Here is a 25,347-nt window from a genome sequence, read left to right as displayed (position 1 = left end):
GGCAGAGGTTGCAGTGAGCCAAGATCGTACCACTGCACTCCAGCCTGGGGTGACAGGGCAAGACTCTGTCTCAAAAAAAAAAAAAAAAAAAAAAAAAAAAATCCTGAAGCATTTATTCGAAGATTTTTTTTTTTTTTTTAAAGATGGATTTTCACTCTTGTTGCCCAGGCTGCGGTACAGTGGTGCAATCTTGGCTCACTGCAACTTCTGCCTCCCAGGTTGAAGTGATTCTCCTGCCTCAGATGAGATTGCAGGTGCCTGCTAGCATGCCCAGCTAATTTTTGTGTTTTTAGTAGAGATGGGGTTTCACTGTGCCATGCTAGTCTCTAACTCCTGACCTTGTGATCCACCCACCTCAGCCTCCCAAAGTGCTGGGATTACAGGTGTGAGCCACTGCGTCTGGCCTTATTTGAAGAATTTTTAACAGGAGATGAAATATGGCTTCATTAGTACAATCTTGAAGACAAAGCACAAGCTAAGTAGTGGCTACTGAGAGGCAGACATGGCCCAGTCAGAGCAAGAGCAGACCAGTCAAGCAAAGGTCATGGCAACAGGTTTTGGGGATGTTCAAGGCATTTTGCTTGTTGACTTTCTGGAGACCAAGAACAATAACATCTGCTTAGTATGAGACTTTTTGGAGAAAGCTAAAGGTTTATCAGAAAAATGCCCGGGAAAGCTTTACCAGCGAGTCTTCCACCAGGACATCTCCCACTCACTCCTCTCATCAAATGAGGGCAATTTTTGAGAGTTTCAATGAGAAATCATCAGGCATCCACCTTACAGTCCTGATTTGGCTCCTTTTTTCTTCTTTATTTTTTATCAAGATGGGTTTTCACCATGTTGCTCAGGCTGGTCTTACACTCCTGAGCCCAAGTGATAAGTGCTGGCAAAGTGCTGGGATTGCAGGTGTGAGCCACTGTGCCCAGCCTGATTTGGCTCCTTCTGACTTATTTCTGTTTCCTAATCTTTTTTTTTTTTTTTTTGAGATAGAGTCTTGCTCTGTCACCCAGGCTGGAGTGCAGTGGCAGGATCTCGGCTTACAACAGTCTCTACCTCCCAAGTTCAAGCAATTCTCCCACCTCAGCCTCTTGAGTAGCTGGGATTACAGGAGTGTGCCACCATGCCTGGCTAATTTTTGCATTTTTAGTAGAGACAGGGTTTCACCATGTTGGCCAGGCTGGTCTTGAATTCCTGACCTCAGGTGATCCACCTGCTGCAGCCTCCCAAAGTGCTGGGATTACAGGCATGAGCCACCATGCCCGGCCTCTGTTTCCTAATCTTAAAACAATATTTATATTTAAAAGGCACCCATTTTTATTTATTTAATAATGTGAAGAGACTGCACTGACATGGTTAAATTTCCAGAACCCTCAGGGTTTTTTGTTTTTTCCAGACAGAGTCTCACTCTGTCACCCAGGCTGGAGTGCAGTGGCATGATCTCAGCTCACTGCAGCCTTCGCCTTCTGGGTTCAAGCGATTCTCCTGCCTCAGCTTTCCAAGTAGCTTGGATTTACAGGCATGTGCCACCATGCCTGGTTAATTTTTGTATTTTTAGTAGAGAGGGAGTTTCACTATGTTGGCTAGGCTGGTCTCAAACTCCTGACTTCAGGTAATCCACCTGCCTAGGCCTTCCGAAGTGTTAGAATTATAGGCATGAGCCACCGTGTCTAGCCAAAAGTGTCTGGAATGTGAGTTTATGTCGAGAAATAAAGTTTATGGCGCAAGTGCAGTGGCTCACACCTGTCATCCCAGGACTTTGGGAGGCTGAGGCGGGAGACTTGCATGAGCCCAGGAGTTCAAGACTAGCCTGGGCAACAAAGTGAGACCCCATCTCTACGAGATATTATAAAAAACAAAAAATTTAAAAATAAATATGTTTAGATTTTTGATTTTTGATTTTTTGAGATGGAGTTTCACTCTTGTTGCCCAGTCTGGACCTCCACCTCCCAGATTCAAGCGATTTTCCTGCCTCAGCATCCTGAGTAGCTGGTATTACAGGCATGCGCCACCACGCCTGGCTAAGTTTTTGTATTTTTAGTGGAGATGGGGTTTCACCATGTTGGCCAAGCTGGTCTTGAACTCCTGATCTCAGGTGATCCACCTGCCCCGGCCTCCCAAAGCGCTGAGATTATGGGCATGAGCCACCACGCCCGGCTATTTTTGACCTTTTAATTTCATTTTCCATGAACTTTTTGAAGTCCTCTTGTATATACTATTTTTTTTTATGAATCTCGCTGGGTCACCCAGGCTGGAGTGCAGTAGCACGTTCTTGGCTCACTGCAACCTCTGCCTCCTGGGTTCAAGTGATTCTCCTGCCTCAGCCTCCTGAGCAGCTGGGACTACAGGCACCTGCCACCTCGCCTGGCTAATTTTTTATTTTTGTATTTATTTATTTATTTTCTGAGACAGAGTCTTGCTCTGCCACCCAGGCTGGAGTGTAGTGACACATGCAATGTCTGCCTCCCAGGTTCAAGCAATTCTCCTGCGTCAGCCTCCCTCGTAGCTGAGATTACAGTCACACGCCATCGCACCCAGCTAATTTTTGTATTTTCAGTAGAGACGGGGTTTCACCATGTTGGCCAGGCTGGTCTCAAACTACTGACCTCGTGACCCCTCCATCTTGGCCTCTCAAAGTGCTAGGATTACAAGCATGAGCCACCGCACCTGGCCAATTTTTGTATTTTTAGTAGCAAGGAGGTTTTGCCATGTTGGCCAGGCTGGTTTCGAACTCCTGACCTCAGGTGATCCACTCACCTTGGCCTCCCAAAGTGCTGGGATTACAGGCATGAGCCACTGCACCTGACCTTTATTCTTTTATTTGTGAGAAGGGGTGGGTATCTCTCTGTCACCCAGGCTGCAGTGCGGTGGCACCATGATAGCTCACTGCAGCCTTGAACTCCTGGGCTCAAGTGATCTGATCCTCCAGCCTCAGCCTCCCATAGTGTTGGGATTACAGGTTTGAGCAACTGTACCTGGCCCCCCTTCCCTTTTCTTAGATTTTTTCCTCGCCAAGCTGTAGATACAGATTTCTGCCATAAAACCCCCAATACATTTACTCCCTTGATATTTTTAGTCTTTTTAAAAATAAAGATGCAGTGAATTCCCCTTTCTCTGTGTCAAAGACCACTAACTCTGTCCACTAATAACGAATGTCTCACAATTGCTACTATAATTGGACTATAAATAAGAGCTCTATCAAGTACTAGAAATCTCATTTCAAATGGAACTAAATCTCAAAATATTGAGATCTGAAAGACAGAATAATTCCTACTTCCAGCTAGTAATAGCCTTTGCTCTCATAATTCTTTTTAGACAGGTGATAAGGGTAGCAGAATAAGGGGAGATTTGTCGAAGCTACCCTGTTTAAACCACCTTGTCTGTGTACATAGAAATCCTCTCAAATAAAGGCCCCATGGCAGAAACATATACACAAAGTAATGACCCTACACTGGTTATTTAACACTGCGGGGTGTCTCTCAGAGTCTGAAAATGGTTAATTTTTAATCACTTTAAGCACAGACACACCATTTAGAAAACTTTAGGTTAGGAAAGTTGTCTTGAAACTCAATGATAAGGAAATCAACTCGAAACAGTTTAGAATTTATGGGTCTCGATCTGTGAGTATATAACTGGGAGTTGAGAAGACTCTACTCCCTGACTCAACATTAGAAAGTTGACATTCTTTCTCTCCAAGGTAAAAATGGAGTCAGCTGATCTCCTTCCTCTTCTTGGTTATCAGTCAGTCTACATTTCTCTGCTTCTCCTTCAACTAGGTGTGGCCAGGAGACTTTTTGCTGAGTTTGGGTGAGAAGTGATATATATCATTTGCAGGTCTGGCCCATAAAAACCCTTCAAGCTCCACTCTCTTCACTTCCATCCTGTTCCAATGGAATGCTGAAGGCCAGGGCAACTCCGAGAGCAGCATGAACATGGCAGAGCTCCTGGAAGCCCGGTTCCTGAATGAGCTTGGAGAAGAGCCCTCCTACCCCATTCCCACCTGACTGACTTGAACCCACACTGGACTGTTAGTGAAGGAGAAAGTTTTATGGTGTTAAGCTACAGACATCTGGGGTGGGTTTGTTGCAGTAGACAACCTTAACCAGTTACAGACACTGATACTGAAATGGGATGCTTATCACAAAAATCTATTTTTTTTTTTTTTTATAAAATGGGGTTTCACCATGATGGCCAGGCTGGTCTTGAACTCCTGACCTCAGGTGATCCACCCACCTCAGCCTCCCAAAATGCTAGGATTACAGGCGTGAGCCACCGCGCCCGGCACACAAAAATCTATTATAACACTGGTTTGGTGGTCAAGAAGGCAACTGATCTGGGAGGCTGGAAAAGTGGAGATCTATGTTATTTGGAGGGCAAAACATCTGAAAAAACTGTCTCCTGTGGCAACCTGGATGGTTGGCTATATTAACTACGTAGCCTGAATCTAAGAGTTGAGTTGAAAACTCACTTTGGTGTGCTGTTAGAAGCATCACAAGAAAGACATGGCTGAATGCAGTGGCTCAGGCCTGTAATTGGGAGGCAGAGGTGGGTGAATCACTTTAGGTCAGGAGTTCGAGACCAGCCTGGCCAACATGGTGAAACCCCCATCTCTACTAAAAAAAAGCAAAACAAAACAAAAAAACCCTAAGCGTAGCAAAGAATTGGCTGGTTATAAGCAGAAATGAAAAGAGTGAGCCGAAACACTTGGGGCCTTGAGGGTTCTAAGAAACCAACTTCCTTCTTCTAGACTCCAGATAAAAGCTAAGTTTGAAATCGGTTTTGAAAACCAAGGCCCAGTAAGACTCAGCCCTGCAGCAGAAATTAGGGTTTTTCCACTCAGATATACCTCAGATGAAGTCAAGGCAGGTGCCACTGAGAATGGACTGGAAGTGAGAAGCAAAATGAATCAGGCTTGAGAACTGATTGCATGGGGCAAAGCCCTTCCCCCACGTCAGTCTGTTAGATGAAGCACCTGACTTCTGGAAATTCCATTAGCATCCTCAAACCCCTTAAGTGATATAATGAATACTAGCTCACATCTCATGAGCATTTACTTTGTGCCAGATATTCTTCTAAGCACTTTATATGTATTAACTCATTTAAGCCCCAAAATCTTTTTTTTTTTTTTTTTTTTTAAAGAGACAGGGTTTCACCATGCTGGTCAGGCTAGTCTTGAACTGCTGTCCTCAGGTGATTTGCCCGCCTCAGCCTCCCAAAGTGCTGGGATTACAGGCATGAGCCACGGTGCCCGGCCAAGCCCCATAATCTTTGATGGTCCCCATTTTATAGGTGAGGAAACTCAAGCACAGAAAGGCTAGGTGACTTACCCAGTCATAAGCTAGGAAGTGGCAAAGCTCAAACCCAAGCAGCCTAGCTCTAGCGTCTAGTCTTGGCCACCATACTCTATTGCTATTATTATTATAATTGAGACAGGGTGTTGCTGTTGCCCAGGCTGGAGTGCAGTGGCATGACCTCAGCTCACTGCAACCTCCACTTCCTGGGCTCAAGCAATCCTCTCACCTCAGCCTCCTGAGTAGTGGAGACCACAGGTGCGTGCCACCATGCCCAGCTTTTTTATTTTTAGTAGACATGATGGGGTTTTGCCTTGGTGACCGGGCTGGTCTTGAAGTGATCCGCCCATCTTGGCCTTCCAAAGTGCTGGGATTACAGGTGTGAGCCATCATGCCTGACTCAAAAAGCACACCTTTTACACCAACAGAGCTGTCCTCCTGCAGTAGTCATCTGGATGTTAACGGCTCTGAGTTGCCCACTTCTTCTGGGTTCAGGTACACACCATAAGTTACAGTGTCTGGTTATAAGTTATTTAAAGGGGCAGGGAGATAGAGACAAAGACAAAAGTAACCACCTCAATTTAAAAGAAATTGATCAAACAGAAGTCTTATGATAAAAACTTTATTGTCTTAAATATCAAATGTTTTACACACCACTTTTTCTTCAGAAAGTTCCTATTAAAAAAAATAAAATAAAGTGTTTCAATTATTTAGGGCTGACTTACATTTCAGTATGTGACAAAAATTCAAACCCAAATGCATCTAGTTCACTCAGTTTCAGACGGGTCCTATGTTCAGCCCCTAAACGAATGGCACAATGCCACCAATTTTGGGATTCCTGAGTTTGGTTCCCTTAAGTTCTCAGAGTTTTCCCAACTCTCAAAACCAAAGCATCATGGGAGTGACAGGGCACCAGCAAGACTTTTTGCCAGTCAGCCTAGTTCTTCTGTTAAGATGCAGTAGTCTCAAAGCTTAAAGAAGTCAGAAAATCTTGCAATACAAGAGCAACTGCAAGAACATATAAAGAGGGAAAAGAAAAGATGGGGTTTCTATTTGCTAAGACTTGCCAAATACGGCTACAAAACTGGTAAACAAACCTTTCTTGAGTGCAAAGTCCGTTAGCCCAACTTGCCATGAAGATGAGATTTGGAATAACAATGAACAAATCAATTTTTGTTGTAGGTACAAAGCAAAAAAATAAAATTCAATCAATATATTCAATTGCTCGGAGTTTAACACTAGAACTATTTAAAAAGGATGATCAGGGGATAGAACGGAAATCTAGTAATTCAAAAGGGAAGGTCCTAAACGGGTGGCATAAACTCAGAAAGCTGTGAAGATTCAGGAAAGGAAAAAGAAGTCTGGTCAGCATCGGGTAATCTCAGACAGAAGGAATCAGGAAACAATCGAATCTGCCTGCCTCTGGCGGGAAATACAGGTCTACCATTTTTAGGCCACAGACACATTCATTCAGGGTTGTGTGTAAAACCAATGCTTGTAAACAAGAGAACTTCCCATCAGAAATGCAGATTCCTAGGAAAAAAAAATACTGCAGCATGCCCCCTCCCGAAATTAGCTAATGAAAACCTTTTTACAGAACATATTTAAAGAAACCTAGTTCTGCATAAATTATAATTTTGTATTTCATGCCCCCATGACCCCAATCTTCCATAGTTGGCTTAATGTTTTTAGGTAAAAGAACCATTTTCTTAGCAGATTTCATTCCATAAGATGGTGCCCTAAAACTTGTCAGCTGTATCCTTTCACGTTCTACAGCCTCCAGAGGGTCTAGATGGCCAATCAATACATAACTGATAAACTTTTGAGAACATTTTCTAACTATAAACCTCAAAAGTGTCTAGTAGCCATGATCTAGAAATCCTACCTGCATGCTTTAGGATTACAACATATATGTGGCATTTAAAATAATGGGTTAAAAAATGTCCCTTTGATGAAGCTGTCCTGTAGACAGGCTTGGTAGAGCCTCAAATGCTCCTGTCACTCCTGTCCACCAATCCCAGCCATCGCTGGTTGTATTTTCTGCTCTAGATTCCCATTTTCGCAAGTTGCACCCAGCTGCTTTAAAATAGCACATCCTGCAGAACCCTCGGCTATGTCCCGCTTGCCCAGATGGTCAGTATTCCGGAGCAGCCGTGCTCACAAAGGGATGCGAGGCGGCTGCTGCAGCACACTCCGTTTCTGCCCTGCTTGTGAGGAAGTCTGATGGAAGGACTGACTGGCACTGGTACATGCTTCGGATCATCTTCCATTTATTTGTTGCATTTCTTTCCTGCCCGTCCCCACTCTCCTCCAGCATTATAAATGATCTTAGTAACTGATCTCCTCAGGCATTTATACAGCTTACATTTTTTCTTGGTTTCTCTGATTCCACTTTTTAAAATATATATTTTTGAGAGTCTCACTCTGTCACCCATGCCGGAGTGCAGTGGTGTAATCTTGGCTGACTGCAACCTCCACTTCCCAGGTTCAAGTGATGCTTCTGCCTCAGCCTCCTGAATAGCTGGGAATACAGGTGCGTGCCATCACACCTGGCTAATTGTGTTTTTAGAAGAGATGGGGTTTCACCATATTGGCCACGCTGGTATTTAACTCCTGATCTCATGATCCACCCGCCTTGGCCTCCCAAAGTGCTGGGATTACAGGTGTAAGCCACCACGCTCGGCCTAAAAAAAGGTTTTCAAAGAGCTGTTTTAGGCCCACAGCATCTGATTCCATTGTATGCCTGATTTTCCCAGTCTGCTCTGAAGTGGAACCAAGTAACTCTATTATGACTTTTAAAATAAATGCATTTTTGAAGCTAAAATTTGCTTCATGTCTCCCTTCTAGATTGAAAGCTTCACAAATGGCAGGGTTCCAATCTGCTTTAGTTACACCTGAATCCCCAGAGTTCACCGGTGCCAGGCACACAGGCACTCAGTATTTGATGAATGAATCAAAGTAGTAAGGAATTCTTGTTCAAGACTTGCATTGCCTTCAAGAGTGCCAATTCCCTTTCAAATATGTAAGATTTTCTTCAACCTTTCTCTCCCTTAACCAGCACAACACTGATAGTACAACAAAGAACATAAACATCTAAAAACTGTTTTTGGTGATGCAAAAATCCTTATTATAATCCTTACACTAAGGAAGTCTAATGATTTGATGCAGGATAATTCTGAATCAACTCAGTCAAGGTGAGCCTGAGGACCACTGTGTGCCCCCCAACTCCAGGAGGGCTATTTTCAAACTTTCCCCCTAATACTCCTTATTCCCCACCAAAATGTGGTGCCTCTGCTATTCAGAGAAACTAAGGCACAAAAGAAAATCAAGCACATCGAAGGTTCACTCCTAAGTTCTTTAGTTCATTCAATGAACTCCTAGTAACACCTACTGAGGGATGACTAGGGTATAAAACCTGAACCACGACTTTACATTTCCAGGTCTCAAGGACAGCTTTTGAATATAATCTGTTAAGACGAATTAGCAATTCTAGAAAGAAAAAAAAAAAAAAAACCTCTTTCTAATTTCTGTACCTCCTAACACTAAAGGTAACATTCATCTTCTAGGAAGGGAAACTCTTGATAATTCTGTCTTTCTAGGTCAGCCACAGACTACACTAAGTCACCAAATCCGAAGGAGAAATTTGGCTTTTTGGTGAGTATTTGTGCTAGAGAACAGTAGAATGCATAATCTATCTGGTCATCTTTTCTTGGGACACACTGCCAGTGACAACAGGTTTGAAACACACAGCAGTTCAATCACCCTGCTCACCCTCACCACAGGTGACAAACAGGTAGGAAAAGGCCATTGCAATGCCCTGCAGCTCTTCTGGCCGATGATTTGCAAGGCTGTTTGCTATATATATATATATATATACACATATATATGTGGCAGGATAAAAGCCACCGTAAGAGTTTGTCTGTAGATATAAAAATTGCTTGCTTTTAAATCTATATAAAATTAACTATATTTGTCAATCACCATATGTATATGCTAGCTTACACACATATATATAGACAAGAGCTTAAAAGTTAACCTAAATTTTTATGGCTTTCACTGGAGATAGAAAACTATAGTAAGACAACCAGCAGATTCCGCATTAACTGGTTATCATAAAATCAGTGACACAAAGCCTTGTATTCCATTTCTATGTACCCTCTTGCTAGAGACATGCTTTGGGGAAAAAAACACAGGGTTGCATCTCCCATGAGCACATATGGAGACAGGGAGCTCTGGAACATATGGGCTGCAAGGCAGAAGAGTTAATACATGCACTCACCATCTCTCCAGCTTCCTTTGCCAAGCAACTTTTTTTTTTTTTTAAGACAGTTTCACTTTTGTTGCCCAGGCTGGAGTGCAATGGCCTGATCTCGGCTCACTGCAACTTCTACCTCCTAGGTTCAAGCAGTTCTCCTGCCTCAGCCCACAGTAGCTGGGATTACAGACATGCGCCACCATGCCCGGCAAATTTTCTATTTTTAGTAGAGATGGAGTTTCTCCATGTTGGTCAGGCTGATCTCAAACTCCCAACCTCAGGTGATCCGTCCACCTCGGCCTCCCAAAGTTCGGGAATTACAGATTTGAATCACTGCACCCAGTCGCAACTGGTTATCTTTATGTGTTAATAGTTGAAGCCCAAACTGTGGGATGAAGGCTATTGGCTGTCTGGAGCCCTGAACAGGTACGAGTGGAAATAATTCTTAACAGCAACAATGAGCAAAACCTATAACCTATGTAAAGCTGCTTTCTGGTTTCCAAGCACATCCTTCTGCTCAGGAACCAACTTCAGGGAAATGGCATAAAGTACACAGGAAAATCTCTCTTTGGTGCAACAGACCACTCTTGGAGGTAAGTGCTGACCACAGAACTGCCCGCTACTGGTTATGGTAAAGGAGCTGTCTGGTGAAGGTGCCCATTACTGGTTATTACTGTTGGCAACCAGAATTCACAAGGATTTGATTGTATTCTTAGAAGTTACTAGTTTCTGCATTTTTGGAGCTCTTAATTGAATAAAAACTGACAATGAAGGTTCACTACTGTAATGCTCCTTAATACTCTTTGCATTCTAGAGCTGCTACATTTAAATCATCCAAAATATTAATAGTGTCAACAGGTTTTTTGTTTGTTTGTTTGTTTTTTTGAGATGGAGTCTCGCTCTGCCACCCAGGCTGGAGTGCAGTGGCATTATCTTGGCTCACTGTAACCTCCATCTCCAGCGTTCAGCCAATTCTCCTGCCTCGGCCTCCCGAGTAGCTGGGACTACAGGTGTGCGCCACTAAGCCTGATCCATTTTTTTGTATTTTTAGTAGGGATGAGGTTGTGTTGGCCAAACAGCTTAATTTTTATAAAAATGAAGGGCAAGATTTTAAAAATCAAAAGCAATTATTAATTGGGCATTATGTAGTCCCAGCTATTCAGAAGGATGAGGTGGAAGAATCGATTGAGCCCCAGAGTTTGAGTCCAGCCTGGGCAATACTGCAAGATCACATCTCAAAAATGATGAAAGGGATAAAGGATATTTGCAAGTGGGTTAAGCTCATTCAAAGTATTCCTAACAGGAATTCGTGTACAACTACAGATCTATTCCTAAAAATAAATATACATATACATACGCAAAAAGCTATCCTAATGAAATCTTTTCCAGACTATTATATATTCCACCTGGAACTGTTTCCCAGATCTTCACACTGAATGGTGAGCCAAGGTTCATTCTGCTTACATGGAAGGCCCTTAGGAGGAGTCTCTTGTCACCAGTAAGTCCCCCCCACCCTTCCCACCCCATGTTCCAAAGAGTTACAAGCTTAGAATACATTCTCAAACCACCACCCATAAAGCAAATACAGGGCCCCATTGCATTGCTACTGGATTTTGCATCAATCATAGCACCAACTATTTAATTACAATCACAGCTTTAAGTCAGTTGACAGAAATCCTATAAGCAGTTTCCTAGTGCATTGTACATCTTTGGTGTAGGGCAGGCGAAAGGGTCTACAATGTGCAGCTGTCTAGAACATCTTAAAGACAACCTCGCTAACCTGCTGTTCTGAGCGCCCTCTGAAAAGCAGTAAACTACAACTCCTTCTGTCAACCACTTCCTAACCACATAAAGGATCATGGTGAATCTACATGACTTGCCATCCCAAAACTAAGTCTTATACATACAAACATTATATCAAAAGGAAAGGAAGAAGTTGGATGGGGTAGAAAAAAATGTCTTTAAGTGCCCCTAAATTAAAATTTCACAAACTCCTGAGATGTGAGCTTCCATTTTGATTGTGCTCAATGACTTAAAATTTGATGAAACAAATAAGCTTACAAAGAGTCAGACTTCAGACAAAATCACTTAACACTAAGTTGAGAAATCACTTTTCGAAGCTTCTGTTTCAAACATGTTACAAACTATAATCTAGAATTAGAAATTATGAATCTCAAAATTATTTTCAGTAAAACAAAGATTTCGGATTCCTGCCAGGTACTCAAGAGAACAGTTTATTTTCCAGGAAAGAATTATCTAAAACCTATCCAGTAGGATTATTGCACAGTGGGGCCCACAGGACAATGATTTCCAAGGGCTAGTCCTTATATAAAAAAAGGCCACAATAAATACATCTATATATTATGCCCCACTCTAACTTGACATGGTAAACACAAATATGATGAATTTTGCTTGAAAAAGAAACTCCTGAGGAAAGAAAAGGATGGAAAACTCTCCCAAGGCCACTTAAGTCAGAAACTGTAATTACTATTTCCACTGCCACAAAGGACACTGTTCAAATAGACTGACCATTCCAAGCACCAAGATTAACCAGTGACAAGGTTATCACACTTCAGTATGTCACTCAGATCACAGCTCACATTGAGCTTTTGAAGAACTCCCTAGTAGAAGGTGAGTCTAGAAAGGAAATGAGCTGCTGGCAATCAACCTGTTCCTGAACTTAAGTCATCATTAGTCATTAAGGTTGAGGTGTTATCAGTGAGATGCCAGCAAACCCAAACTCTAGCAAATTCCAGTGTTTAGGCCATGATTTTTCTCTCACAGTTCTTGACATCTGCAAATGGAATTATGGTTGTTCTGTTCTTTTAAAAATCTGGGTAGCACCATGTTTCACTCTAATTTTAACTCCCCCACAGTATCCCATCCAATGTAATAAGGATTCATGGCAATCCATGCAGCAGCCTGTGATGCACAAAGCAGCCCAAAATTTAAACCCTCCTGCTCACCCTATTAAAATGTCAAGTCCTAAGCACACAAATAAAAACATGCCACTCTAGGATATGATATTCAATTATTTCCCAATTTCCTCTTATAATTAATAAATCATAATACACAGAGCACTGGGTAGAATTCCAAACACCAAACTATGTGGTCAAAAATTTCAAAATGGACAACTGAGCCAGCAAGCCATACCTTGCCATCAGCAAAGACACAGTCACAGTGTGGAGAGTTCATCTGTTTTTAGCTGCATGGGTAGTGAGATTTCTCATGGCTTCTGCTTTTCAAAGCATTCACTCTCATTCTAAAACAGTATGCTATACACAAAACTATCCATTTTATTCCAGAATACATCTTAATGAGAATAAAAAGCTTTTGTTTGCACATACTGCCAATACATTAAAAAAAGGTCTAAATTTTAACAAGTAGGATAGACAAATTCATCAGACGAGATCATAAATTACTTTGGCCGAAAAAAATCTTTAAAAAAAAATCTGGCTCAACATTCTGCTTGCAGATTTCTACATATACTGTATACGTGGTGAGTGTGTATGTGTGTGTATATAGAGTGAGCTTTCATTTTTTTTTAAAGGGAATGGAGAACGGTCTAGCCCACTTTCCCATAGTCATGTAGGAACTACAATGTTTTTTGCTAGCAAAACAAGAAGTGCAAGGTCTGCATTTCCACCAACTTGATGCAAAGCCCCAAGAGCTTCCTGTAAAGTAAAGCCGGCACGGAGAATCCGGTCAATATCTGCGGCAGGAAAAATGAATGGTGGAAGAATGGAAGGACCTGATGACGGATGGCTGGTAGGTGGTTCATATTCAGGAAACGGCCTCGAAGCTTCAGGACAGACATTTTCCCTGGTTTCAGGCCTGTCTGTTATTGAATTCTGTATGGCCTGACCTAAGTCTTTAACCAATATGAAACTGGACAACAAAGACTTGGTTTGCTCAGAGGTCTGATTGAGTGCATCCTCCTCACCTGATAAAAGTTTGGGTGAAATTTCTACACCTAAGGTGCACTGTAATTGATTAGAAGTTTTAGCTGAGGTTATAGTGATAGAATTGTTCTCGTTTATGGATTCCCTAGATTTGGGGACACCCTCCTTATCAGTTGACAGGCCATCACCATTTTCTACAGCTTCTATTCCAGTGACAGATGAAGTACTTGTTAATTTTTCTGTCTTCACTGATACAGACATGGCCTGATGAAAGGAGACTTGTGGACATTGTTCCTTCTGGGTAAGCTGTTCATTTTGGGTCCATCTTTCAGAAAGGTCTTTAATACTGGTTTGGCCCTCAACTATGGTTTCTGATTGACATATTATTTCTTCAGATGTATTTTCTGAAGCTGGTTTACTGCTAACAACCAGAAGTTCATGAAGTTCTTTCAAGGCTGCCGTTACAGATGAACAAGATTCTTCTGCTGACTCCACAGAGGGCTGACAACTGCCACAGAGATTTGGAGAGGAGGAGTAATGGCCATATTCTTCATTTGTTCCAGATATTTCAACATTAGTTTCTGCGGACTGTAAATCCTGAGTGGAAATGGAATCATTCAAAATTTCAGATGAAAGGTTACATTTCGATGTTTCTACTTCCATCAAGGGATTATCTAAAGTGAGATCCAACGCATCAATGTTCTTGACACTGGCATTCTGCCTGCCTGTTGAATTAAGCACAGTAACTAGGGACTGTTCAGCTACATCTATTTCCATAAGTGTTTCTGAATTTGAGCAGCCACCGCATCCTGAAGGTGGAATACTTTTCTTCGTACTTGGAGGATCCACATTCTGTGGGAGCCCATTTCCTTTCATCATAGCTTTCAAATCAACAATTTTGTGTTGATGCTGTTGCCTTTCTTCAGGAAGCTCATGGTCCCCTATGTTACAAAGATACTCTCGGTCATATAAAGTGTTTTGTTGTGCAACCTCATACTGTTCATTCCCTGGTTCTTCGTGCTGCTGAAGGCCATTCACTTGACTCAGGTTCTGATGTTCTGGATGCCAATCCTTTTCACCTAGAAACATCTGTGGTTCATGCATCCTAGTAGTTGTGACAGATAAACTAGCTTCCTGTCTTGTATGGAGATGAAATTTGAGGCCCTGGGTGCTTCTTTCAGCAAATTTCTCCAGATTACCTGCAACAGTTGTTTCTTCGGATGAATTCTGCAAAGGCATAGCTGGACTCTGGTCTGTCAGAGCATGGTCTGCTGAAGAAGCATGATCAGAAAGATCTTGTAAAGAAAGATGTTCTTTCTTTTTAGAGTTTATCTGGAATTTAGCTGAAGCCTCCAAAGCTTTCACAGCTTTAGGTTCAATGCTATCTGGGTCACTGGGCTTGACAGGGCAGACTGAAGCAGAGACAGAGCGAGCAAGACTCGTAGGATTAGCAATCTCAGGACTCTGTCCTGAAGAATGGGCTGGATGGTTAAACCCATCTGAAGTTGGTAATGATGACATTCCCAGTGAGGTAGATTCTTTACCGCTTTTCTCTATATGGAACACAGGGGAAAGGAAAAAGATTAATTATAATTAGCAGGTAACTAATGGCACTAAATTATCAGAGGGTACAAATCTAAATGAAGGTCCTCAAACTCTTATACAAATAGAAATGATTTTAAAATTATTTTCTCATTGTAATAGGCAATTTAACATCATAGCATCAGAATAAGAGGTAGACATGTTCTTAATAAAATATGCATACTATAAATTCAACATGATAAAGTACCATCAATACGCTTCACATAATGGCTGGGTTAGTACTCAGCACTGAAGGACATTTATGTTTCTTTATTCCCTGGTCTAGTCAAGTCTAAAATAGTTTCTGCAACTGTATTTTTTTAAACACTTGTCTTAAAACCACCTGGGATGCTTGCAAAATATGCAGACTCTAGGGCACCATAGTTGGGAATAATTCCAGGAATCTGCATTTTTTTTTTTCTATTTTTTATTTTTGAGATGGAGTGTCCCTCTGTTGCCCAGGCTGGAGTGCAATAGTATGATCTCAGCTCACCACAACCTCCGCCTCCTGGGTTCAAGCGATTCTCCTGCCTCAGCCTCCCAAGTAGCTGGAAATACAGGCATGTGCCACCATGCGCAGCTAATATTGTATTTTTAGTAGAGACAGAGTTTCACTATATTGGTCGGGCTGGTCTTGAACTCCTGACCTTGTGATCCACTCACCTCGGCCTCCCAAAGTGCTAGGATTACAGGGTGAGCCACCGCTCCCAGCCAGAATGTGCATTTTCAGTAAGCTCCTTGGGTGATTCTTAAGGACATTACAAATTGTGAGAATCTTCAAACCAGAATGATTCTCATGCTAATGCCCTTTTCTTGTTTCAAATGTAAACACTGAGGTTACAAATGAGAAGTCTAAAACCAGGTATACTTGGACAGAAGGGAATTATAAAGAGAAATAAGAAATTACATAATGCTTAGGGACAGAGAAGCAAATTTCTATTTTGTTTCTAGCCAAGCTTCCCCAAAATCATAGTAAAACTCAGTGAGCATCTAACTCAGAGAACAAAAGTAAACTAATGATCAGCAGATCATAATCATCATCCTACCAAATAATACAACTTTAAACTTAAAATGCTTATTAAGTTATTTTTATTATATTAATAGTGTGCAGCTATGTTAAGAATACTTAATACTTTAAGGAAAGGGGAATGTGGAGGGAGTGGTACATGAATAGTTTTTCAATAGGCAATGACTATTTAGATTCATTGCTACTTCATGACCGCCCAAACAAGATGGCAGTCTAAAACACTAGCTCAGTGTAAGCATTGTAACGGGATCACTAAACATCAGTTCCAACTCTTCTGCCACTGAACCAGTTAAAAATTGACCTCTATGCACATAATTTTAAGATCTTTAATTAAAAATCAAAAGGGGCCAGGCGCAGCAGCTCACACCTGTAATCCCAGCACTTTGGAAGGCTAAGGCAGGTGATCACTTGAGGTCAGGAGTTCGAGATCAGACTGGCCAACATGGTGAAACCCCATCTTTACTAAAAATACAGAAATTAGCTGGGTGTGGTGGCGGGTGCCTGTAATCCCAGATACTTGGGAGGCTGAGGTGGGAGAATCACTTGAACCCACGAGGGAGAGGTTGCAGTGAGCTGAGACTGTACCACTGTACTCCAGCCTGGGTGACAGAGTGAGACTTCATCAAAATAAAATAATAATAATAATAAATAAAAATCAAAAGGCCAATATAAAAAAATGACTTTAGGCTGGGCATGGTAGCTCATGCCTGTAATCCCAGCACTTTGGGAGGCTGAGACAGGAGGATCACCTGAGGCCAGGAGTTCGAAACCAGCCTGACCAACAGGGAGAAACCCTGTATCTACTAAAAACACAAAATTAGCCAGGCGAGGTGATGCATGCCTATAATCCCAGCTACTTGGGAGGCTGAGACAGGAGAATCATTTGAACCTGGGAGGCGGAGGTTGTGGTGAGCCAAGATCATGCCATTGTACTCCAGCCTGGGCAGCAAGTGTGAAACTCGGTCTCAAAAAAAAAAAAAAAAAAAAGACTTCAAAATACAATCTATTATTAGGGCAGATGCAACTCAAATGCTCAGTATTAAACATTAACAACCAAAAAGGGGGCTTGATCTTAAAAGGAAGCAATGCAGTCAGAGTCAAATGGCTTTAAATCATTCTCGTAAACTACTGGTTAGCAGCATGGGAGGACGAAGCACTGTTTCAGGAAGCTATTGACTTCCTATAAAACAATGTTACCTTACTTATACTATAGGGGTAAGAAGGAAAAATGCACTTATTTCAGTTTAAGCTATATCCATTACAGTCTAGAAACAGTTACTAGTTTTTTAAATTTTATTTTCATACTACCAGATGTCTAACATTTATCAGTTTTCTTTATCAGTCCTTAAGGCTGACTCTGGAAGAGGCTAAATGTGGAACTAATGTTAACAGAAACAATGCACTGTAGTGGAATATCCACGTAAGCAACATAGAGAGGTATGGTACAGGCTTTCTGGCATTCCTGTGTGAGTTATAAACAAGTGAGGTCAAGGTGAACACAGCCTTGATGGATTATGTGCTCACAAAGAAAGTAGTAACACAGTCCTCCTGTAGCTAAGAAGGTCAGTATCACTGGCCTAAGTCCTAAATGTAGGGGAGGACTGGGTCAGTTTACAGAATGATAGGAGAAGAGGATGAGGAAAGTAGACATTAAGAATAATTAAACTATGCCTGCTTTAAACCTATCCTTACAAGAAAAAGAAAGAAGACAAATTAAATGCTATATATCTAATTCCAACCAATTTGCTGTAAAGTCCTATGTTGACAGTTTAAAAGACCATCTTTCCTCCCCTTGGTAAGTCAACCAACATACTCAGGCTGATGTTTACCATATTTATATCAGAGAAAATGAAAGCAGGGTGCTTCCTGAAAATCTGTCAGGCCAGGGACAGAAGGAAAAGCAAAGCCTTAGCTCCTGTTGTTGTTCACAGAGTCACCCCTGACAAGTCCCCTGGCCTAAGTTTCCATTTCTTCTTCAAAAGAATTAAACTTTCTAACCCTCTGTAACTCCAGGTAGTTTTGTGCAGTAATGTAAAAAAACCAGCTTTCAATTTTTCAGAGGAAAGGGACTTATGAAACCCACAAAGTCATAATTATCTCCAACAACAAAGTGTTGTGATGCCAACATTCTTGATGTGGTATTTGTAGTAGCCAAGATGTGGTAGGTATAAAAGACACTGCTTTTACTGGGATTTTTTCCTTCTTGGATGGTTCTAATAATGAATAAACTTTTAAACAGGAATTTCTGCTACATATGCATGTATGCATGCCAAAATACAAATGCATATAGGCTACCTGTAACCAGATTGAACAAGATGAAATGGTGAATGGCAGATGCTAACTTCCCAAACTGCTGCAGATACAGACTTTCAGATCACAGATGACAACTGGATGGAAGGCTTAACATGGTGTCTATAAATACCTGGTCTGGGGGCCCACTCCAGCTGCAGTACAAACACACTACATGCATCATGGCTTCTGACGCTCTGTGTGAATTAGGAAACAGACAAGCAAACTTGGGTTAACAATGCAAACCACACAGCATGCAGGGTTATAGTCTCTGTTTTTTTGCCATCTTTAAAATCAGGAACTGGTAGATTCAAAGTTGAGGTATGTTTCTGTAGTTTAGACATCCAAAATATTTGTTTGTTGCTTTAGTTCTCTAACAATACACACAGCAATGTGTTAATTTCAACACATTTTTAACAGATCTTGGAAAGAAATTAATTTTACATATATACACATAGAGAATTCATGGGCAAACGTGAGACAGGTGAAGATCCATCAGATGGAATTACATGATAAAAAAATCTTCATATGTAGTAAAGGTGAGCAAACATATCTAACAGTCCCTTTACAAATTTCTTTCTCAGTTGAGATTCAATTTTAGAGAAAAACAAACCATCTTAAATTCTATCCTAGTTTTAATTTATCTTCTTTATCTTTTAATCAGTTTTTAAATACATCAGGCTGGGCACAGTGACTGTGGCCTGCAATCCCAACACTCTGGGAGGTCCAGGAGGGAGGATCACTTGAGGCCAGGAGTTTGAAACCAGCTGGGGCAACATAGTGAGACTCCATCCCTGCTATTAAAAAGAAATTAGGGCTGGGACTGGTGGCTCACGCCTGTAATTCCAACACTTTGGGAGGCCAAGGCCAGTGTAGCACAAGGTCAAGAGATCCAGAGCATCCTGCCAACATGGTAAAACCCCATCTCTATTAAAAATACAAAAAGCCCGGGCGCGGTGGCTCAAGCCTGTAATCCCAGCACTTTGGGAGGCCGAGGCGGGTGGATCACGAGGTCAAGAGATCGAGACCATCCTGGTCAACATGGTGAAACCCCGTCTCTACTAAAAATACAAAAAATCAGCTGGGCATGGTGGCGTGTGCCTGTAATCCCAGCTACTCAGGAGGCTGAGGCAGGAGAATTGCCTGAACCCAGGAGGCGGAGGTTGCGGTGAGCGGAGATCGCGCCATTGCACTCCAGCCTGGGTAACAAGAGCGAAAATCTGTCTCAAAAAAAAAAAAAAAAAAAATACAAAAATTAGCCAGGCATGTTGGCAGATGCCTGTAGTCCCAGCTACTCGGGAGGCTCGGGCAGGAGAATTGCTTGAACCTGGGAGGTGGAGGCTGCAGTGAGCAGAGATCGTGCTACTGCACTCCAGCCTGGCAAGAGAGCAAGACTCCGTCTCAAAAGATAAGTAAATAAATAAATAAATATGAAAAAAAAAAAAAGTTTTTTAATAGGCAATGTATCAGCTAGAGTTCCTACTGTAAATTTTTTTCAGTTAATGTAAAAGATAAAGATATTAGGCCAGGCGTGGTTGCTCATGCCTATAATCCCTGAACTTTCAGAGGCCGAGGTGGGCGGATCACAAGGTCAGGAGATGAGACCATCCTGGCCAACATGGTGAAACCCTATCTCTACTAAAAACGCAAAAATTAGCTGGGTGTGGTGGTGCGTACCTGTAGTCCCAGCTACCTGGGAGGCTGTGGCAGGGGAATCACTTGAACCCGGGAGGCAGAGGTTGCAGTGAGCTGAAATCCAGCCACTGCACTCAAGCCTGGTGACAGAGCAAGACTCTGTCTCAAAAAAAAAAAAAAAAAAAAAAAAGAGAGAGAGATATTATAATATAAAGTATTTTAAAAATAAGCTTTTTGTTTGTTTGTTTTATTGAGACAGAGTCTGACTGTTGCCTAGGCTGGAGTGCAGTGGTGCAATCACGACTCACTGTAGCCTTGACCTCCCCAAAATCAGGTGATCCTTCCACCTCATCCTCCTGAGTAGCTGGACCACAGGTTCATGCCACCATGCCTGGCTAATCTTTTGTGTTCCTTTTTTTTTTTTTTTTTTTTTTTTTTCTTTTGTAGAGACAGTGTTTTGCCATGCTGCCCAGGTGAGTCTCAAACCTGTAGGTTCAGGTGATCTGCCCACTTCAGCCTCCCAAAGTATTGGGACTACAGGCATGAGCCACCATGCTTGGCCAGAAAGAAACTGTTAACAAAATACTTTCACCTACTATGTCCATTTATTTGGATTATATTAGGAAGTCGATATTCTTAATAAAAAGGAGCCTGATAATGTAGAATTATTTCATCACTTAAACATTACAAAAATTGGCTGGGTCCAGTGGCTCACGCCTGTAATCCCAGCACTTTGGAAGGCTGAGGCGGGTGGATCACAAGGTTGGGAGTTTGAGACCAGCCTGGCCAACATGGTGAAACCCTGTCTCTACTAAAAATACAAAAAAATTAGCCAGGTGTGGTGGTGGATGCCTGTAATCCCAGCTACTCGGGAGGCTGAGGCAGGAGAATCACTTGAAACTGGGAGGCAGAGGTTGCAGTGGGCTGAGATCACACCACTGTACTCCAGCCTGGGTGACAGCAAGACTCCGTCTCAAAAAAAAAAAAAAAAAAGAAATTAGCATAAGCCATACATCTAAGCAACGAAAGGTTATTTAGGTAAAAAGCCATTTCTTTTTAATTCTTTAAAGTTGGTACATCCCCTTCACTAGGCCTGAAAACATGTGTATCTATTTTAATCTGCCAAACTTCTGTTAAAATAAGGTAATTAACCAAAAAAGGCTGTTATTAGTAGGTTAGAAAGCACTGCTGTCATCAGCTAATGTTTCTTAAATAATAGCACCAAGACTGTGGAGGTTAAAAGAAAAAAAAAGACATTTCAAAAAATGATAATAATCTTAATTATTAACACACAGTATCACACCTAAGATGGTAAGTTACACCCCAAATGCAAAACCTTGTAAGTACATATGTCAAACTCATTCATGCTTACCTTGCTGGTAAGATTATAATTAAGTTAGTCTCTTGTCTGGTTGTTCAAAATTTTCCCCTTCCTACAAATATTAAGTCACAGCCAAAACTGTACTTAATATAAAAACTTGAGCCAAAAAGTGATGGATTCAATCCTTTTTTTTTTTTGGACACAGGGTCTTGCTCTGTAATCCAGGCTGGAGTGCAGTGGAGCAAGCACGGCTCACTGCAGCCCTGACCTCCTGGGCTCAGACGAATCTCACACCTCAGCCTCTCAAGCAGCTGAAACTACGGGTGCACCATCATGCCGGGCTAATTTTTTTTTTTATTCTTGTACAGAGTCCCACTATGTTACCCAGGCTGGTTTCAAACTCCTGGGCTCAAGTGATCCTCCTGCCTTGGCCTAACAAAGTGCTGAGATTACAGGCATGAGCCACTACACCCTAACTCAAACTGTACTTTATATGTAAAACTGAGCAAAAAGGTGATGGAGCCATTTCTGAACAAAGCCAACCTAGAAAACTCCATCTGCCACCCACATCCATTCTAAAGCTCAAAGATAGGCATCTGAATGTTCTCCAGTAAAACAGTGGCAAAAGCTGGCTGGTTATTTTTAAAATTCTTACAACTTTGTCTTTAGGATAAAGCTATTCCCGAAACTTGTAACTCTAATATTTTACTGTACTAGAAAAAATAATGTGTGATATTAGTCATACTAATGAATAATTCCAGCACAAGACTGTAAAATAACCCAAACTCAAAAGTAAATTCTATTCAATTTCTAGAAAATACATCCCAGTCACTGTTTTATAATAAATGGGGGATTTCAGCAACACTGTGTTACCCCATTTTACCCAGAAAACTTGGCTCCATCATTAATACATTTAAACAAGTTAAATAATTGAGACGTAGAAAAAAGTATTAGGTAGCATGATTTCAATATATACAGTGATAATAGGGCCTGATGACACTACTCAGACCAAAACACTCCATTTTCAATAATATTCAGTTATGCTGCTCAGGCACAGTGGCTCACTCCTATAATCCTATCATTTTGAGAGGCTGAGGTGGGTGGATTGCTTGAGCCCAGGAGTTCAAGACCAGCCTGGGAAACACGGCAAAACCTCATCTCTGCAAAAAATACAGAAATTAGCTGGACATGGTTGTGGGTACCTGTAATGTAGCTACTCAGGAGGCTGAGATGGGAAGATAAGCCTGGGTGACAGAATGAGACAATGTCTCAAAAGAAAAAATTTAGGCCAGGTGGGGTGGCTCACCCAGCACTTTGGTGGGGTGGTAATCCCAGCACTTTGGGAGGCTGAGGCAGGTGAATCACGAGGTCGGGTGTTCAAGACCAGCCTGGCCAACATGGTGAAACCCTATCTCTACTAAAGACACAAAAAATTAGCTGGGCATGGTGGCTCATGCCTGTAATCCCAGCACTATGGGAGGCCGAGGTAGGTGGATCACATGAGGTCAGGAGTTTAAGACTAGCCTGGCCAACACGGTGAAACCCCATCTTTATAAAGAAAAAAAATATTTTTTTATATGAAAAAAGTAGGTCCGGCGCGGTGGCTCACGCCTATAATCCCAGCACTTTGGGAGGCCGAGACAGGTGGATCACGAGGTCAAGAGATCGAGACCATCCTGGTCAACATGGTGAAACCCCGTCTCTACTAAAAATACAAAAAAAAAAAATCAGCTGGGCATGGTGGTGCACGCCTGTAGTCTCAGCTACTCGGAGGCTGAGGCAGGAGAATTGCTTGAACCCAGGAGACGGAGGTTGCAGTGAGCCGAGATTGCGCCATTGCACTCCAGCCTGGGTAATGAGCGAAACTCTGTCTCAAACAAAAAAAAGAAAAAAGTAAAAATTTTAAAAAATCTTTTTTTTTTTTAATAAAAAAAAGAAAGAAAGAAAAGAAAAGAAAAAAAAACGCAAAAAATTAGCCAGGTGTGGTAGTATATGCCTGTAATCCCAGCTACTTGGGAGGCTGAGGCAGGAGAATCACTTGAACCCAGGAGGTGGAGGTTGCAGTGATCCAAGACAGCATCACTGCACTCCAACTTGGGCAATAAGGCAAGACTGTCTCAAAAAAAAAAAAAGAAAGAAAAAAAAAATTAGCCAGGTGTGGTGGCAGCCACCTGTGGTCCCAGTCCCAGCTACTCGGGAGGCTGAGACAGGAGAGTCACTTGAACCGGAGAGGCAGAGGTTGCAGTGAGCCAAGACTGTGCCATTGCACTCCAGCTTGGGCAAGAGGGCAAGACTCCGTCTCAAGAAAACAAAACCAACAAAAAAAGCAAAAATAAATTAAGTAAATAAAAATTTATACTTCTTCTTGTTGGTTCTTCTGTCTTCGGTGGCAGCACTTTCAGTAAATATTTTAAAAGTTGGGGCTGCTTACACACAGCAGCAGTGGTATGTTTCAAAATAAACAGGCCTAAGAGGCATGGGTGGCTCGTGCCTGTAATCCTAGTGCTTTGGGAGATTGAGGCAAGAGGATCCACTTGAGCCTGTGAGACTGAGCTGCAGTGGGCCATGGCTGTGCCACTGCACTCCAGCCGGGGCAACAAAGCAAGACCCTATCTATAGAAACGTGAAATGTAACAACATAAAATATAATATAAATAAAACAGGCCTAAGAAAAGGAAATAAATCATCAGGGAAATACTGCTGGACTCAAAAGTTAGTATCTGCTTACTGTCATAATTTTCTTGAGGAAAATCACAAAAATAAAAACATACCCCAAAAAAAAATTCCTAAAAAGATTTAGGAAGCTTCTAAAATCTGTCTATGCAAAATAACTCCCCAATCTAGCTCAAATACAGCAACAGATTGAGCTGTCCTTAATCTATTGAAATACTAAACTATCGAATTTTTCTTTTTTTATGAGACACTCTCACTCTGTTGCCTAGGCTGGAGTGCAGTGGCACTATCTTGGCTCACTGCACCCTCCATCTCCCAGGTTCAAGTGATTCTCCTGCCTCAGCCTCCCAAGCAGCTGGTATTATAGGGGTGCGCCACCACACCCTATTAATTTTTATATTTTTAGTAGAGATGGGGTTTCACCATGTTGGTTAGGCTTGTCTCAAACTCCTTATCTCAGGTGATCCACTCACCCAGCCTCCCCAAGTACTGAGATTACAGGTGTGGGGCACCACGTCTGGTCAGAATACAGAATTTTTCATTATTGTAATAAGAGATGGGTTTGGATATGGTGGCTCACACCTATAATCAGTACTTTGGGAAGCCAAAGCAGGAGGATCGCTTCAGCCTAGGAATTGGAGAACAGCCTGGGAAACACAGCAAGACTCCATCTCTACTAAAAATAAAAAAGTTAGCCAGGTGTAGTCCCAGCTACTCAGGAAGCTGAGGTGAGAGGATTGCTTGAGCCCAGGAAGTCGAAGGTGCAGTGAACTACAATCATGTCACACAGCAAACTGCACTCCAACCTGGGTGACAGAGTGAGACTATGTCTCCCCCACCACCCCCCCAAAAAAGGAAGAGATCAAAGGAGGAAGTTAAGAAGACAAACAATAAAGGAGGAGGTTAAGAAGACACACAATGAACACATCTGTTACTGGACCACGAGACTGATTAAAAATTGGTAAGGTTCCTGCCCCTTCTGAAGCCCGAACTTCCCTGGCTCATCCATCAATAAGTATTGAAGAGTTCGGTCATTCTAAATACCTGCATCCTCTGCTGATTTTTGAAGGGCTTCTGCTAATTCTTGGTCTGCAATCTCCTCTGGCCGCACATCCTCTCGTCCGGCCCCATATGCCAACCGGGCGCACTCTGGTAGCTCTCCCTCAGGAAGAAAGGTAGTCTGGGAGCCTGTGGTGCCGATCACGAGTACATTTTTCTTCAAGTCAATGGAACACTTAGAAGAAAGAAACCAAAGGATGATAATAGCAGATAAAATACCATGCAGAAAAATTACAATCCTTAATTTAAAACTCCATTCACAAATGCCCAGGCGAAGTGGCTCATGCTTGTAATCCCAGGACTTTGGGAGGCCAAGG

At 42.0% G+C, this 25,347-nt stretch overlaps 1 protein-coding gene across 3 annotated transcripts in view; it reads right to left on the bottom strand.

Annotated features, from left to right (window-relative positions):
• Window positions 1-5,894: 5,894 nt before the first annotated feature.
• Window positions 5,895-25,347, bottom strand: part of DDI2 (DNA damage inducible 1 homolog 2) — a 59,758-nt gene continuing 40,305 nt past the window's right edge. The window contains exons 1-3 of one of the 3 annotated variants that reach the window (XM_039474535.2): window positions 25,016-25,109; window positions 18,476-18,539; window positions 5,895-14,998 (exon numbers count right to left, since the gene is read on the bottom strand). In XM_039474535.2, coding sequence (XP_039330469.2) covers window positions 13,128-14,998; window positions 18,476-18,539; window positions 25,016-25,021 — 1,941 coding nt within the window. In that variant the 5' untranslated portion in view covers window positions 25,022-25,109 and the 3' untranslated portion in view covers window positions 5,895-13,127. Of the gene's footprint in view, window positions 14,999-18,475; window positions 18,540-25,015; window positions 25,206-25,347 lie in introns of those variants that run through there. The other 2 variants (XM_039474534.2, XM_039474536.2) reach the window with 2 other exon arrangements.

This window comes from Saimiri boliviensis, chromosome 11, assembly GCF_048565385.1.
Source record: "Saimiri boliviensis isolate mSaiBol1 chromosome 11, mSaiBol1.pri, whole genome shotgun sequence".
Taxonomy (NCBI): Eukaryota; Metazoa; Chordata; class Mammalia; order Primates; family Cebidae; genus Saimiri; species Saimiri boliviensis.
This window is presented reverse-complemented; position numbering and strand designations above follow the sequence as displayed.